We start from the raw sequence: 18,411 nt of genomic DNA on the forward strand, positions 1-18,411 counted from the left end.
GGTGGGGGTGAGAGAGAGGGGGTTTGAGGGTGGGGGGGTGAGGGAGGTGTTTGAGGGTGGGGGTGAGGGGGGTGTTTGAGGGTGGGGGTAGGGGGTTGTTTGAGGGTGGGGTGAGAGAGGGGGTTTGAGGGTGGGAGGGGTGAGAGAGGGGTTTGAGGGTGGGGGGATGAGAGAGGGGTTTTAAGGGTGGGGGGGCGAGAGACAGGGTATTTGAGGGTGGGGGGGCGTTGAGAGAGAGGGGTTTTAAGGGTGGGGGTGAGAGAGGGGGGTTTGAGGGTGGGGGGTGAGGGGGGGTTTGAGGGTGGGGGGGTGAGAGAGAGGGGGTTTCAGGGTGGGGAGGGTGAGAGAGAGGTGTTTGAGGGTGGGGGGTGAGGGGGATGTGTTTGAGGGTGGGAGTGAGGGTGGTGCTTGAGGGTGGGGTGTAGGGGGGTGTTTGAGGGTGGGGGGTGTTTGAGGCTGGGAGGTGTGGGGGGTGTTTGAGGGTGGGGGGGTTGTTTGAGGGTGGGAGGTGAGGGGGGGTGTTTGAGGGTGCGGGGTGTTTGAGGGTGGGGGGTGTTTGAGGGTGGGGGGTGTTTGAGGGTGGGGAGTGAGGGGGGTGTTTGAGGGTGGGGGGTAGGGGTTGTTTGAGGGTGGGGGATGGGGGGTGTTTGAGGGTGGGGGGTGAGGGGGGTGTTGGAGGGTGGGGGGTGAGGGGGTGTTTGAGGGTGGGGGGTGAGGGGGGTGTTTGAGGGTGGGGGGTGAGGGGGTGTTTGAGGGTGGGGCGTGGGGAGGGTGTTTGAGGGTGGGGAGTGAGGGGGGTGTTTGAGGGTGGGAGGTGTTTGAGGGTGGGGGTGTGTTTGAGTGTAGGGGGTGGGGAGGGTGTTTGAGGGTGGGGGGTGAGGGGGGTGTTTGAGGGTGGGGTGTGAGGGGGTGTTTGAGGGTGGGGGGTGAGGGGGTGTTTGAGGGTGGGGGGTGTTTGAGGGTGCGGGGTGTTTGAGGGTGGGGGGTGAGGGGGGTGTTTGAGGGTGGGGGGTGAGGGGGGTGTTTGAGGGTGGGGGGTGTTTGAGGGTGGGGGTGTGTTTGAGTGTAGGGGGTGGGGAGGGTGTGTGAGGGTGGGGGGTGAGGGGGGTGTTTGAGGGTGGGGGGTGAGGGGGGTGTTGGAGGGTGGGGGGTGAGGGGGTGTTTGAGGGTGGGGGGTGAGGGGGGTGTTGGAGGGTGGGGGGTGAGGGGGTGTTTGAGGGTGGGGGGTGAGGGGGGTGTTTGAGGGTGGGGGGTGGGGAGGGTGTTTGAGGGTGGGGGGTGAGGGGGGTGTTTGAGGGTGGGGGGTGGGGAGGGTGTTTGAGGGTGGGGGGTGAGGGGGGTGTTGGAGGGTGGGGGGTGAGGGGGTGTTTGAGGGTGGGGGGTGAGGGGGGTGTTTGAGGGTAGAAAAAGCGTGAAGCGCAGGGTGATGGGAAGAGCTGAGGTGGGGGCGCGGGGGAGGGGTAGAGGGGGTTGGGGGCACAGAACCCGTTGCATTTATGTAGCGCCTGTTTGCTGCAGGACGGCGGGTTCCTGAAGGGAGCTCATGGTCTGAAAGCAGGAACCTGCGAACACGTTTATACACAGCAAGATCCCAGAGTGAGTGTGACCTCGGGGGGGGGGGGGGGTCCCCTGTTCCAAACCGGTCAGTTACCCCAGTGGGTGGCAGGAGGGGGGTGGCAGGGGCGAGGAATGAGGGGGAACTATAAGGGTTGAGGACCGTCTGGGAGGGTGAGGGGCTGGAGGCTGAGGTGAGGGGGAGGAGCAGGGAAGGAGGGGGGAGGTTGAGTTTGAGGAAGGGGGACGGAGGAGAGGGGGAGGGGGGCAAGCTGAGGGGTAGGAGTGAGGGAGGATGGAGGGAGGGAAGTTGAGGGAGGATGGACGGAGGGAGGTTGAAGGGAGGGAGGATGACGGAGGTTGAGGGAGGGAGGGAGGATGGGAGATGATGAGGGAGGACGAGGGAGGTTGAGGGAGGGAGGATGAGGGAGGTTGAGGGGAGGAGGATGAGGGAGGATGAGGGAGTGAGGATGAGGGAGGATGGGGGAGGTTGAGGGAGAGGAGGATGAGGGAGGTTGAGGGTGGAGGAGGGAGGACGATGAGGGGATGAGGGAGGATGAGGGAGTGAGGATGAGGGAGGTTGAGGGTGGAGGAGGGAGGAGGATGAGGGGATGAGGGAGGATGAGGAAGGATGAGGGAGGATGAGGGAGTGAGGATGAGGGAGGAGGACGGAGGTTGAGGGAGGGAGGATGAGGGAGGTTGAGGGTGGAGGAGGGAGGAGGATGAGGGAGGAGCAGGGAGAGGAGGATGAGGGAGGTTGAGGGAGTGAGGATGAGGGAGGTTGAGGGTGGAGGAGGGAGGAGGATGAGGGAGGAGCAGGGAGAGGAGGATGAGGGAGGTTGAGGGAGTGAGGATGAGGGAGGTTGAGGGAGGAGCAGGGAGGAGGAGGGAGGATGAGGGGTTGAGGGAGGATGAGGGGACCCTCCATGCCCAGCTCCATTGACATATCTGTTTCCCTCCTTTAACAGAGGAAGGGGCCGTACCCAGTGACCACTCGGCCTTGGCACAGGATGCCCCCTCAGGCCCTTCGCTCCCTCGTCTCGTCTCTGCTGTCCCTCACCCTCACCCTCACCCTCGCTGATGGACTGCAGCAGGAAGCACAGGGTCCTGGAGTTACCTATAACACCCAGAGTGAGAGTCACAACATTATTACCACACTCCTCGGCCCAGGGACAGGGACAGCACGGGGTTCGGTACTGAGTAAAGCTCCCTCTACACTGTCCCCCATCAAACACTCCCCAGGGACAGACACAGCACGGGGTTCGGTACTGAGTAAAGCTCCCTCTACACTGTGCCCCATCAAACACTCCCCAGGGACAGGGCCAGCACGGGGTTAGGTACTGAGTAAAGCTCCCTCTACACTGTCCCCCATCAAACACTCCCCAGGGACAGGGACAGCACGGGGTTAGGTACAGAGTAAAGCTTCCTCTACACTGTCCCCCATCAAACACTCCCAGGGACAGGGACAGCACGGGGTTAGGTACAGCGTAAAGCTCGCTCTACACTGTCCCCGTCACACACTCCCCAGGGACAGGGACAGTGACAGCACGGGGTTAGGTACTGAGTAAAGCTCCCTCTACACTGTCCCCGTCACACACCCACCAGGGACAGGGACAGCACGGGGTTAGGTACAGAGTAAAGCTCCCTCTACACTGTCCCCCATCAAACACTCCTAGGGACAGGGACAGCACGGGGTTAGGTACAGAGTAAAGATCCCTCTACACTGTCCCCGTCACACACCCACCAGGGACAGGGACAGCACGGGGTTAGGTACAGCGTAAAGCTCGCTCTACACTGTCCCCGTCACACTCCCCCCAGGGACAGGGACAGCACGGGGTTAGGTACAGAGTAAAGCTCCCTCTACACTGTCCCCGTCACACTCCCCCCAGGGACAGGGACAGGGACAGGGACAGGGACAGCACGGGGTTAGACTGAACGGGGCGTGTGTTTGTCTCTGCCAGACTCTCCGGTCAGACCCGCCTTCCGGAAGCAGCCGGAGAACAGCAGCGTGACGGAGGGAGAGGGAGCCCGCCTCGAGTGTGAGGTGGAGCCGGCCTCAGGACAGGTCCAGTGGGTCAGGGACGGGTTACTCCTGGGGCCGACTCGGGACGTGCCGGGGTTTCCCCGCTACAGCGTCGCAGGGAGCGCAGCCGCAGGTACGGACACACGCAGGGGCCCTCCTGGGCCGGAGCGCACGCAGGCCATTCCACCCATCGGGAGCGCACCAGCCCTCGCAGCCGCATCCACCGGGGCCAGTCCCCACCCCCTCCCCGTAACCAGGCCCTTCGCACCCGGACCCCACCCCGACGCCAACCAGACCCACCCGGACCCCACCCGGACTCAACCCTGACCCAACCGGACCCCACCCCGACCCCAAGCCCCCATTGGCCCAACTCAGATCCAACTCTACCCCATTGGCCAAACTCAACCCCATTAATCGATCTGATTGATCAACCCCAGTCCCACTGATCGACCCCAGTCCCACTGATCGACCCCAGTCCCACTGATCGACCCCAGTCTCACTGATCGACCCCAGTCCCACTGATCGACCCCAGTCTCACTGATCGACCCCAGTCCCAGTGACCGACCCCAGTCCCACTGATCGACCCCAGTCCCACTGATCGACCCCAGTCCCACTGATCGACCCCAGTCTCACTGATCGACCCCAGTCCCACTGATCGACCCCAGTCTCACTGATCGACCCCAGTCCCAGTGACCGACCCCAGTCCCACTGATCGACCCCAGTCCCACTGATCGACCCCAGTCCCACTGATCGACCCCAGTCCCAGTGATCGACCCCAGTCCCACTGATCGACCCCAGTCCCAGTGATCGACCCCAGTCCCACTGATCGACCCCAGTCCCACTGATCGATCCCAGCCTCACTGATCGACCCCAGTCCCACTGATCGACCCCAGTCCCACTGATCGACCCCAGTCTCACTGATCGACCCCAGTCCCACTGATCAACCCCAGTCCCACTGATCGATCCCAGCCTCACTGATCGACCCCAGTCCCACTGATCGATCCCAGCCTCACTGATCGACCCCAGTCCCACTGATCGATCCCAGCCTCACTGATCGACCCCAGTCCCAGTGATCGACCCCAGTCCCTGTGAGCGACCCCAGTCCCACTGATCGACCCCAGTCCCACTGATCGACGCCAGTCCCACTGATCGATCCCAGCCTCACTGATCGACCCCAGTCCCACTGATCGACCCCAGTCCCACTGATCGATCCCAGCCTCACTGATCGACCCCAGTCCCACTGATCGACCCCAGTCCCACTGATCGACCCCAGTCCCACTGATCGATCCCAGCCTCACTGATCGACCCCAGTCCCACTGATCGACCCCAGTCCCACTGATCGACCCCAGTCCCAGTGATCGACCCCAGTCCCACTGATCGACCCCAGTCCCACTGATCGACGCCAGTCTCACTGATCGACGCCAGTCTCACTGATCGACCCCAGTCCCAGTGATCGACCCCAGTCCCATTGATCGATCCCAGTCCCAGTGATCGACGCCAGTCCCACTGATCGACCCCAGTCCCACTGATCGACCCCAGTCCCAGTGATCGACCCCAGTCCCACTGATCGACCCTAGTCCCACTGATCGACCCCAGTCCCATTCATCGATCCCAGTCCCAGTGATCGACCCCAGTCCCACTGATCGACCCCAGTCCCACTGATCGACCCCAGTCCCAGTGATCGACCCCAGTCCCAGTGATCGACCCCAGTCCCATTGATCGCCCCCAGTCCCACTGATCGATCCCAGTCCCAGTGATCGGCCCCAGTCCCACTGATCGACCCCAGTCCCACTGATCGATCCCAGTCCCACTGATCGACCCCAGTCCCAGTGATCGACCCCAGTCCCACTGATCGACCCCAGTCCCACTGATCGACCCCAGTCCCAGTGATCGACCCCAGTCCCACTGATCGACCCCAGTCCCAGTGATCGACCCCAGCCTCACTGATCGATCCCAATCTCACTGATCGACCCCAGTCCCACTGATCGATCCCAGCCTCACTGATCGATCCCAGCCTCACTGATCAACCCCAGTACCACTGATCGACCCCAGCTTCACTGATCGATCCCAGTCTCACTGATCGACCCCAGTCCCACTGATCGATCCCAGTCCCACTGATCGATCCCAGCCTCACTGATCGATCCCAGTCCCACTGATCGACCCCAGTCCCACTGATCAACCCCAGTCCCATTGATCGACCCCGGTCCCAGTGATCGACCCCAGTCCCAGTGATCGACCCCACTCCCACTGATCGACCACAGTCCCACTGATCGACCCCAGTCCCAGTGATCGACCCCAGTCCCACTGATCGACCCCAGTCCCAGTGATCGACCCCAGTCCCACTGATCGACCCCAGTCCCCGTGATCGACCCCCATCCCACTAATCGACCCCCGTCCCACTGATCGACCCAGTCCCACTGATCGACCCCAGTCCCATTGATCGACCCCAGTCCCAGTGATCGATTCCAGTCCCAGTGACCGACCCCAGTCCCACTGATCGACCCCAGTCCCAATGATCGACCCCAGTCCCATTGATCGATCCCAGCCCCAGTGATCGACCCCAGTCCCACTGATCGACCCCAGTCCCATTGATCGATCCCAGTCCCAGTGATCGACCCCAGTCCCACTGATCGACCCCAGTCCCACTGATCGACCCCAGTCCCACTGATCGACCCCAGACCCATTGATCGATCCCAGTCACAGTGATCGACCCCAGTCCCACTGATCGACCCCAGACCCAGTGATCGACCCCAGTCCCACTGATCGACCCCAGTCCCAGTGATCGACCTCAGTCCCATTGATCGACCCCAGTCCCAGTGATCGACCCCAGTCCCACTGATCGACCCCAGTCCCACTGATCGACTCCAGTCCCACTGATCGATCCCAGTCCCATTGATCGGCCCCAGCCTCACTGATCGATCCCAGTCCCAGTGATCGACCCCAGTCCCACTGATCGACCCCAGTCCCACTGATCGATCCCAGCCTCACTGATCGATCCCAGCCTCACTGATCGACCCCAGTCCCACTGATCGACCCCAGTCCCAGTGATCGACCCCAGTCCCACTGATTGACCCCAGTCCCAGTGATCGACCCCAGTCCCAGTGATCGACCCCAGTCCCACTGATCGACCCCAGTCCCAGTGATCGACCCCCGTCCCACTGATCGACCCCAGTCCCACTGATCGACCCCAGTCCTATTGATCGACCCCAGTCCCAGTGATCGATTCCTGTCCCAGTGACCAACCCCAGTCCCACTGATCGACCCCAGTCCCACTGATCGACCCCAGACCCACTGATCGATCCCAGTCCCAGTGATCGACCCCAGTCCCACTGATCGACCCCAGACCCACTGATCGACCCCAGACCCACTGATCGACCCCAGTCCCATTGATCAATCCCAGTCCCACTGATCGACCCCAGTCCCACTGATCGACCCCAGTCCCACTGATCGACCCCAGTCCCAGTGATCGACCCCAGTCCCACTGATCGACCCCAGTCCCAGTGATCGACCCCAGTCCCACTGATCGACCCCAGTCCCACTGATCGATCCCAGTCCCAGTGATCGACCCCAGTCCCAGTGATCGACCCCAGTCCCACTGATCGACCCCAGTCCCACTGATCGACCCCAGTCCCAGTGATCGACCCCAGTCCCACTGATCGACCCCAGTCCCACTGATCGACCCCAGTCCCAGTGATCGACCCCCGTCCCACTGATCGACCCCAGTCCCACTGATCGACCCCAGTTCCATTGATCGACCCCAGTCCCAGTGATCGATTCCAGTCCCAGTGACCGACCCAGTCCCACTGATCGACCCCAGTCCCACTGATCGACCCCAGTCCCATTGATCGATCCCAGTCCCAGTGATCGACCCCAGTCCCACTGATCGACCCCAGTCCCATTGATCGATCCCAGTCCCAGTGATCGACCCCAGTCCCACTGATCGACCCCAGTCCCACTGATCGACCCCAGTCCCACTGATCGACCCCAGTCCCATTGATCAATCCCAGTCCCAGTGATCGACCCCAGTCCCACTGATCGACCCCAGTCCCAGTGATCGACCCCAGTCCCACTGACCGACCCCAGTCCCAGTGATCGACCTCAGTCCCATTGATCGACCCCAGTCCCAGTGATCGACCCCAGTCCCACTGATCGACCCCAGTCCCACTGATCGACTCCAGTCCCACTGATCGACCCCAGTCCCAGTGATCGACCCGAGTCCCACTGATCGACCCCAGTCCCAGTGATCGACCCCAGTCCCACTGATCGACCCCAGACCCACTGATCGACCCCAGTCCCAGTGATCGACCCCCGTCCCACTGATCGACCCCAGTCCCACTGATCGACCCCAGTCCCAGTGATCGACCCCAGTCCCACTGATCGACCGCAGTCCCATTGATCGACCCCAGTCCCAGTGATCGATTCCAGTCCCAGTGACCGACCCCAGTCCCACTGATCGACCCCAGTCCCACTGATCGATCCCAGTCCCAGTGATCGACCCCAGACCCACTGATCGACCCCAGACCCACTGATCGACCCCAGTCCCACTGATCGACCCCAGTCCCACTGATCGACCCCAGTCCCAGTGATCGACCCCAGTCCCACTGATCGACCCCAGTCCCACTGATCGACCCCAGTCCCTGTGATCGACCCCAGTCCCAGTGATCGATCCCAGTCCCACTGATCGACCCCAGTCCCACTGATCGACCCCAGTCCCAGTGATCGACCCCAGTCCCACTGATCGACCCCAGTCCCAGTGATCGACCCCAGTCCCAGTGATCAACCCCGTCCTACTGATCGACCCCAGTCCCACTGATTGACCCCAGTCCCATTGATCGATCCCAGTCCCAGTGATCGATTCCAGTCCCAGTGACCGACCCGAGTCCCACTGATCGACCCCAGTCCCACTGATCGACCCCAGTCCCATTGATCGATCCCAGTCCCAGTGATCGACCCCAGTCCCACTGATCGACCCCAGTCCCATTGATCGATCCCAGTCCCAGTGATCGACCCCAGTCCCACTGATCAACCCCAGTCCCACTGATCGACCCCAGTCCCACTGATCGCCCCCAGTCCCATTGATCGATCCCAGTCCCAGTGATCGACTCCAGTCCCACTGATCGACCCCAGTCCCAGTGATCGACCCCAGTCCCACTGATCGACCCCAGTCCCAGTGATCGACCCCAGTCCCATTGATCGACCCCAGTCCCAGTGATCGACCCCAGTCCCACTGATCGACCCCAGTCCCACTGATCGACTCCAGTCCCACTGATCGACTGCAGTCCCACTGATCGATCCCAGTCCCATTGATCAACACCAGTCCCATTGATCGACCCCAGCCTCACTGATCGATCCCAGTCCCAGTGATCGACCCCAGTCCCACTGATTGACCCCAGTCCCACTGATCGATCCCAGCCTCACTGATCGATCCCAGCCTCACTGATCGACCCCAGTCCCACTGATCGATCCCAGTCCCAGTGATCGACCCCAGTCCCACTGATCGACCCCAGTCCCATTGATCGACCCCAGTCCCAGTGATCGATTCCAGTCCCAGTGACCGACCCCAGTCCCACTGATCGACCCCAGTCCCACTGATCGACCCCAGTCCCACTGATCGATCCCAGTCCCAGTGATCGACCCCAGTCCCACTGATCGACCCCAGTCCCACTGATCGACCCCAGTCCCAGTGATCGACACCAGTCCCAGTGATCGACCCCAGTCCCACTGATCGACCCCAGTCCCACTGATCGACCCCAGTCCCAGTGATCGACCCCAGTCCCACTGATCGACCCCAGTCCCACTGATCGACCCCAGTCCCATTGATCGATCCCAGTCCCAGTGATCGATTCCAGTCCCACTGACCGACCCCAGTCCCACTGATCGACCCCAGTCCCACTGATCGACCCCAGTCCCATTGATCGATCCCAGTCCCAGTGATCGACCCCAGTCCCACTGATCGACCCCAGTCCCATTGATCGATCCCAGTCCCACTGATCGACCCCAGTCCCAGTGATCGACCCCAGTCCCATTGATCGACCCCAGTCCCAGTGATCGACCCCAGTCCCACTGATCGACCCCAGTCCCACTGATCGACTCCAGTCCCACTGATCGACTCCAGTCCCACTGATCGATCCCAGTCCCATTGATCGACACCAGTCCCATTGATCGACCCCAGCCTCACTGATCGATCCCAGTCCCAGTGATCGACCCCAGTCCCACTGATTGACCCCAGTCCCACTGATCGATCCCAGCCTCACTGATCGATCCCAGCCTCACTGATCGACCCCAGTCCCACTGATCGAACCCAGTCCCAGTGATCGACCCCAGTCCCACTGATCGACCCCAGTCCCATTGATCGACCCCAGTCCCAGTGATCGATTCCAGTCCCAGTGACCGACCCCAGTCCCACTGATCGACCCCAGTCCCACTGATCGACCCCAGTCCCACTGATCGATCCCAGTCCCAGTGATCGACCCCAGTCCCACTGATCGACCCCAGTCCCACTGATCGACCCCAGTCCCAGTGATCGACACCAGTCCCAGTGATCGACCCCAGTCCCACTGATCGACCCCAGTCCCACTGATCGACCCCAGTCCCAGTGATCGACCCCAGTCCCACTGATCGACCCCAGTCCCAGTGATCGACCCCAGTCCCACTGATCGACCCCAGACCCACTGATCGACCCCAGTCCCAGTGATCGACCCCCGTCCCACTGATCGACCCCAGTCCCACTGATCGACCCCAGTCCCACTGATCGACCCCAGTCCCACTGATCGACCCCAGTCCCAGTGATCGACCCCAGTCCCACTGATCGACCCCAGTCCCATTGATCGACCCCAGTCCCAGTGATCGACCCCAGTCCCAGTGATCGACCCCAGTCCCACTGATCGACCCCAGTCCCACTGATCGACCCCAGTCCCACTGATCGACCCCAGTCCCACTGATCGATCCCAGGCCCACTGATCGACCCCAGTCCCACTGATCGACCCCAGACCCACTGATCGACCCCAGTCCCATTGATCGATCCCAGTCCCACTGATCGACCCCAGTCCCACTGATCGACCCCAGTCCCACTGATCGACCCCAGTCCCAGTGATCGACCCCAGTCCCACTGATCGACCCCAGTCCCACTGATCGACCCCAGTCCCTGTGAGCGACCCCAGTCCCAGTGATCGATCCCAGTCCCACTGATCGACCCCAGTCCCACTGATCGACCCCAGTCCCAGTGATCGACCCCAGTCCCACTGATCGACCCCAGTCCCAGTGTTCGTCCCCAGTCCCAGTGATCGACCCCGTCCCACTGATCGACCCCAGTCCCACTGATCGACCCCAGTCCCATTGATCGATCCCAGTCCCAGTGATCGATTCCAGTCCCAGTGACCGACCCCAGTCCCACTGATCGACCCCAGTCCCACTGATCGACCCCAGTCCCATTGATCGATCCCAGTCCCACTGATCGACCCCAGTCCCACTGATCGACCCCAGTCCCATTGATCGATCCCAGTCCCACTGATCGACCCCAGTCCCACTGATCGACCCCAGTCCCACTGATCGACCCCAGTCCCACTGATCGACCCCAGTCCCATTGATCGATCCCAGTCTCAGTGATCGATCCCAGTCCCACTGATCGACCCCAGTCCCAGTGATCGACCCCAGTCTCAGTGATCGACCCCAGTCCCATTGATCGATCCCAGTCCCAGTGATCGACCCCAGTCCCACTGATCGACCCCAGTCCCAGTGATCGACCCCAGTCCCACTGATCGACCCCAGTCCCACTGATCGACCCCAGTCCCAGTGATCGACCCCAGTCCCAGTGATCGACCCCCGTCCCATTGATCGACCCCAGTCCCATTGATCGACCCCAGTCCCAGTGATCGACCCCAGTCCGACTGATCGACCCCAGTCCCACTGATCGACCCCAGTCCCAGTGATCGACCCCAGTCCCAGTGATCGACCCCAGTCCCATTGATCGACCACAGTCCCAGTGATCGACCCCAGTCCCATTGATCGACCCCAGTCCCACTGATCGACCCCAGTCTCACTGATCGCCCCCAGCCTCACTGATCGATCCCAGCCTCACTGATCGACCCCAGTCCCACTGATCGACCCCAGTTCCATTGATCGACCCCAGTCCCAGTGATCGATTCCAGTCCCAGTGACCGACCCAGTCCCACTGATCGACCCCAGTCCCACTGATCGACCCCAGTCCCATTGATCGATCCCAGTCCCAGTGATCGACCCCAGTCCCACTGATCGACCCCAGTCCCATTGATCGATCCCAGTCCCAGTGATCGACCCCAGTCCCACTGATCGACCCCAGTCCCACTGATCGACCCCAGTCCCACTGATCGACCCCAGTCCCATTGATCAATCCCAGTCCCAGTGATCGACCCCAGTCCCACTGATCGACCCCAGTCCCAGTGATCGACCCCAGTCCCACTGACCGACCCCAGTCCCAGTGATCGACCTCAGTCCCATTGATCGACCCCAGTCCCAGTGATCGACCCCAGTCCCACTGATCGACCCCAGTCCCACTGATCGACTCCAGTCCCACTGATCGACCCCAGTCCCAGTGATCGACCCGAGTCCCACTGATCGACCCCAGTCCCAGTGATCGACCCCAGTCCCACTGATCGACCCCAGACCCACTGATCGACCCCAGTCCCAGTGATCGACCCCCGTCCCACTGATCGACCCCAGTCCCACTGATCGACCCCAGTCCCAGTGATCGACCCCAGTCCCACTGATCGACCCCAGTCCCATTGATCGACCCCAGTCCCAGTGATCGATTCCAGTCCCAGTGACCGACCCCAGTCCCACTGATCGACCCCAGTCCCACTGATCGATCCCAGTCCCAGTGATCGACCCCAGACCCACTGATCGACCCCAGACCCACTGATCGACCCCAGTCCCACTGATCGACCCCAGTCCCACTGATCGACCCCAGTCCCAGTGATCGACCCCAGTCCCACTGATCGACCCCAGTCCCACTGATCGACCCCAGTCCCTGTGATCGACCCCAGTCCCAGTGATCGATCCCAGTCCCACTGATCGACCCCAGTCCCACTGATCGACCCCAGTCCCAGTGATCGACCCCAGTCCCACTGATCGACCCCAGTCCCAGTGATCGACCCCAGTCCCAGTGATCAACCCCGTCCTACTGATCGACCCCAGTCCCACTGATTGACCCCAGTCCCATTGATCGATCCCAGTCCCAGTGATCGATTCCAGTCCCAGTGACCGACCCGAGTCCCACTGATCGACCCCAGTCCCACTGATCGACCCCAGTCCCATTGATCGATCCCAGTCCCAGTGATCGACCCCAGTCCCACTGATCGACCCCAGTCCCATTGATCGATCCCAGTCCCAGTGATCGACCCCAGTCCCACTGATCAACCCCAGTCCCACTGATCGACCCCAGTCCCACTGATCGCCCCCAGTCCCATTGATCGATCCCAGTCCCAGTGATCGACCCCAGTCCCACTGATCGACCCCAGTCCCAGTGATCGACCCCAGTCCCACTGATCGACCCCAGTCCCAGTGATCGACCCCAGTCCCATTGATCGACCCCAGTCCCAGTGATCGACCCCAGTCCCACTGATCGACCCCAGTCCCACTGATCGACTCCAGTCCCACTGATCGACTGCAGTCCCACTGATCGATCCCAGTCCCATTGATCAACACCAGTCCCATTGATCGACCCCAGCCTCACTGATCGATCCCAGTCCCAGTGATCGACCCCAGTCCCACTGATTGACCCCAGTCCCACTGATCGATCCCAGCCTCACTGATCGATCCCAGCCTCACTGATCGACCCCAGTCCCACTGATCGATCCCAGTCCCAGTGATCGACCCCAGTCCCACTGATCGACCCCAGTCCCATTGATCGACCCCAGTCCCAGTGATCGATTCCAGTCCCAGTGACCGACCCCAGTCCCACTGATCGACCCCAGTCCCACTGATCGACCCCAGTCCCACTGATCGATCCCAGTCCCAGTGATCGACCCCAGTCCCACTGATCGACCCCAGTCCCACTGATCGACCCCAGTCCCAGTGATCGACACCAGTCCCAGTGATCGACCCCAGTCCCACTGATCGACCCCAGTCCCACTGATCGACCCCAGTCCCAGTGATCGACCCCAGTCCCACTGATCGACCCCAGTCCCACTGATCGACCCCAGTCCCATTGATCGATCCCAGTCCCAGTGATCGATTCCAGTCCCAGTGACCGACCCCAGTCCCACTGATCGACCCCAGTCCCACTGATCGACCCCAGTCCCATTGATCGATCCCAGTCCCAGTGATCGACCCCAGTCCCACTGATCGACCCCAGTCCCATTGATCGATCCCAGTCCCACTGATCGACCCCAGTCCCAGTGATCGACCCCAGTCCCATTGATCGACCCCAGTCCCAGTGATCGACCCCAGTCCCACTGATCGACCCCAGTCCCACTGATCGACTCCAGTCCCACTGATCGACTCCAGTCCCACTGATCGATCCCAGTCCCACTGATCGACCCCAGTCCCACTGATTGACCCCAGTCCCATTGATCAATCCCAGTCCCAGTGATCGACCCCAGTCCCACTGATCGACCCCAGTCCCAGTGATCGACCCCAGTCCCACTGACCGACCCCAGTCCCAGTGATCGACCTCAGTCCCATTGATCGACCCCAGTCCCAGTGATCGACCCCAGTCCCACTGATCGACCCCAGTCCCACTGATCGACTCCAGTCCCACTGATCGACCCCAGTCCCAGTGATCGACCCGAGTCCCACTGATCGACCCCAGTCCCAGTGATCGACCCCAGTCCCACTGATCGACCCCAGACCCACTGATCGACCCCAGTCCCAGTGATCGACCCCCGTCCCACTGATCGACCCCAGTCCCACTGATCGACCCCAGTCCCAGTGATCGACCCCAGTCCCACTGATCGACCCCAGTCCCATTGATCGACCCCAGTCCCAGTGATCGATTCCAGTCCCAGTGACCGACCCCAGTCCCACTGATCGACCCCAGTCCCACTGATCGATCCCAGTCCCAGTGATCGACCCCAGACCCACTGATCGACCCCAGACCCACTGATCGACCCCAGTCCCACTGATCGACCCCAGTCCCACTGATCGACCCCAGTCCCAGTGATCGACCCCAGTCCCACTGATCGACCCCAGTCCCACTGATCGACCCCAGTCCCTGTGATCGACCCCAGTCCCAGTGATCGATCCCAGTCCCACTGATCGACCCCAGTCCCACTGATCGACCCCAGTCCCAGTGATCGACCCCAGTCCCACTGATCGACCCCAGTCCCAGTGATCGACCCCAGTCCCAGTGATCAACCCCGTCCTACTGATCGACCCCAGTCCCACTGATTGACCCCAGTCCCATTGATCGATCCCAGTCCCAGTGATCGATTCCAGTCCCAGTGACCGACCCGAGTCCCACTGATCGACCCCAGTCCCACTGATCGACCCCAGTCCCATTGATCGATCCCAGTCCCAGTGATCGACCCCAGTCCCACTGATCGACCCCAGTCCCATTGATCGATCCCAGTCCCAGTGATCGACCCCAGTCCCACTGATCAACCCCAGTCCCACTGATCGACCCCAGTCCCACTGATCGCCCCCAGTCCCATTGATCGATCCCAGTCCCAGTGATCGACCCCAGTCCCACTGATCGACCCCAGTCCCAGTGATCGACCCCAGTCCCACTGATCGACCCCAGTCCCAGTGATCGACCCCAGTCCCATTGATCGACCCCAGTCCCAGTGATCGACCCCAGTCCCACTGATCGACCCCAGTCCCACTGATCGACTCCAGTCCCACTGATCGACTGCAGTCCCACTGATCGATCCCAGTCCCATTGATCAACACCAGTCCCATTGATCGAGCCCAGCCTCACTGATCGATCCCAGTCCCAGTGATCGACCCCAGTCCCACTGATTGACCCCAGTCCCACTGATCGATCCCAGCCTCACTGATCGATCCCAGCCTCACTGATCGACCCCAGTCCCACTGATCGATCCCAGTCCCAGTGATCGACCCCAGTCCCACTGATCGACCCCAGTCCCATTGATCGACCCCAGTCCCAGTGATCGATTCCAGTCCCAGTGACCGACCCCAGTCCCACTGATCGACCCCAGTCCCACTGATCGACCCCAGTCCCACTGATCGATCCCAGTCCCAGTGATCGACCCCAGTCCCACTGATCGACCCCAGTCCCACTGATCGACCCCAGTCCCAGTGATCGACACCAGTCCCAGTGATCGACCCCAGTCCCACTGATCGACCCCAGTCCCACTGATCGACCCCAGTCCCAGTGATCGACCCCAGTCCCACTGATCGACCCCAGTCCCACTGATCGACCCCAGTCCCATTGATCGATCCCAGTCCCAGTGATCGATTCCAGTCCCAGTGACCGACCCCAGTCCCACTGATCGACCCCAGTCCCACTGATCGACCCCAGTCCCATTGATCGATCCCAGTCCCAGTGATCGACCCCAGTCCCACTGATCGACCCCAGTCCCATTGATCGATCCCAGTCCCAGTGATCGACCCCAGTCCCACTGATCGACCCCAGTCCCACTGATCGACCCCAGTCCCAGTGATCGACCCCAGTCCCATTGATCGATCCCAGTCCGAGTGATCGACCCCAGTCCCACTGATCGACCCCTGTCCCAGTGATCGACCCCAGTCCCACTGATCGACCCCAGTCCCAGTGATCGACCCCAGTCCCATTGATCGACCCCAGTCCCAGTGATCGACCCCAGTCCCACTGATCGACCCCAGTCCCACTGATCGACTCCAGTCCCACTGATCGACTCCAGTCCCACTGATCGATCCCAGTCCCATTGATCGACACCAGTCCCATTGATCGACCCCAGCCTCACTGATCGATCCCAGTCCCAGTGATCGACCCCAGTCCCACTGATTGACCCCAGTCCCACTGATCGATCCCAGCCTCACTGATCGATCCCAGCCTCACTGATCGACCCCAGTCCCACTGATCGAACCCAGTCCCAGTGATCGACCCCAGTCCCACTGATCGACCCCAGTCCCATTGATCGACCCCAGTCCCAGTGATCGATTCCAGTCCCAGTGACCGACCCCAGTCCCACTGATCGACCCCAGTCCCACTGATCGACCCCAGTCCCACTGATCGATCCCAGTCCCAGTGATCGACCCCAGTCCCACTGATCGACCCCAGTCCCACTGATCGACCCCAGTCCCAGTGATCGACACCAGTCCCAGTGATCGACCCCAGTCCCACTGATCGACCCCAGTCCCACTGATCGACCCCAGTCCCAGTGATCGACCCCAGTACCACTGATCGACCCCAGTCCCAGTGATCGAACCCCAGTCCCACTGATCGACCCCAGACCCACTGATCGACCCCAGTCCCAGTGATCGACCCCCGTCCCACTGATCGACCCCAGTCCCAGTGATCGACCCCAGTCCCACTGATCGACCCCAGTCCCAGTGATCGACCCCAGTCCCACTGATCGACCCCAGTCCCATTGATCGACCCCAGTCCCAGTGATCGACCCCAGTCCCAGTGATCGACCCCAGTCCCACTGATCGACCCCAGTCCCACTGATCGACCCCAGTCCCACTGATCGACCCCAGTCCCACTGATCGATCCCAGGCCCACTGATCGACCCCAGTCCCACTGATCGACCCCAGACCCACTGATCGACCCCAGTCCCATTGATCGATCCCAGTCCCACTGATCGACCCCAGTCCCACTGATCGACCCCAGTCCCAGTGATCGACCCCCGTCCCATTGATCGACCCCAGTCCCATTGATCGACCCCAGTCCCAGTGATCGACCCCAGTCCGACTGATCGACCCCAGTCCCACTGATCGACCCCAGTCCCAGTGATCGACCCCAGTCCCAGTGATCGACCCCAGTCCCATTGATCGACCACAGTCCCAGTGATCGACCCCAGTCCCATTGATCGACCCCAGTCCCACTGATCGACCCCAGTCTCACTGATCGCCCCCAGCCTCACTGATCGATCCCAGCCTCACTGATCGACCCCAGTCCCACTGATCGACCCCAGTTCCATTGATCGACCCCAGTCCCAGTGATCGATTCCAGTCCCAGTGACCGACCCAGTCCCACTGATCGACCCCAGTCCCACTGATCGACCCCAGTCCCATTGATCGATCCCAGTCCCAGTGATCGACCCCAGTCCCACTGATCGACCCCAGTCCCATTGATCGATCCCAGTCCCAGTGATCGACCCCAGTCCCACTGATCGACCCCAGTCCCACTGATCGACCCCAGTCCCACTGATCGACCCCAGTCCCATTGATCAATCCCAGTCCCAGTGATCGACCCCAGTCCCACTGATCGACCCCAGTCCCAGTGATCGACCCCAGTCCCACTGACCGACCCCAGTCCCAGTGATCGACCTCAGTCCCATTGATCGACCCCAGTCCCAGTGATCGACCCCAGTCCCACTGATCGACCCCAGTCCCACTGATCGACTCCAGTCCCACTGATCGACCCCAGTCCCAGTGATCGACCCGAGTCCCACTGATCGACCCCAGTCCCAGTGATCGACCCCAGTCCCACTGATCGACCCCAGACCCACTGATCGACCCCAGTCCCAGTGATCGACCCCCGTCCCACTGATCGACCCCAGTCCCACTGATCGACCCCAGTCCCAGTGATCGACCCCAGTCCCACTGATCGACCCCAGTCCCATTGATCGACCCCAGTCCCAGTGATCGATTCCAGTCCCAGTGACCGACCCCAGTCCCACTGATCGACCCCAGTCCCACTGATCGATCCCAGTCCCAGTGATCGACCCCAGACCCACTGATCGACCCCAGAC

The 18,411-nt window shown here is 61.7% G+C and overlaps 1 protein-coding gene across 1 annotated transcript in view; it reads left to right on the top strand.

Annotated features, from left to right (window-relative positions):
• Positions 1-1,522: 1,522 nt before the first annotated feature.
• nphs1 (NPHS1 adhesion molecule, nephrin) overlaps positions 1,523-18,411 on the top strand; it is a 137,143-nt gene continuing 120,254 nt past the window's right edge. The window contains exons 1-3 of the mRNA XM_059641264.1: positions 1,523-1,596; positions 2,523-2,685; positions 3,516-3,710. Of these exons, the coding sequence (XP_059497247.1) occupies positions 2,565-2,685; positions 3,516-3,710 (316 nt within the window). The 5' untranslated portion in view covers positions 1,523-1,596; positions 2,523-2,564. The remainder of the gene's footprint in view (positions 1,597-2,522; positions 2,686-3,515; positions 3,711-18,411) is intronic.

This window comes from Stegostoma tigrinum, chromosome 41 (assembly GCF_030684315.1).
Source record: "Stegostoma tigrinum isolate sSteTig4 chromosome 41, sSteTig4.hap1, whole genome shotgun sequence".
Taxonomy (NCBI): Eukaryota; Metazoa; Chordata; class Chondrichthyes; order Orectolobiformes; family Stegostomatidae; genus Stegostoma; species Stegostoma tigrinum.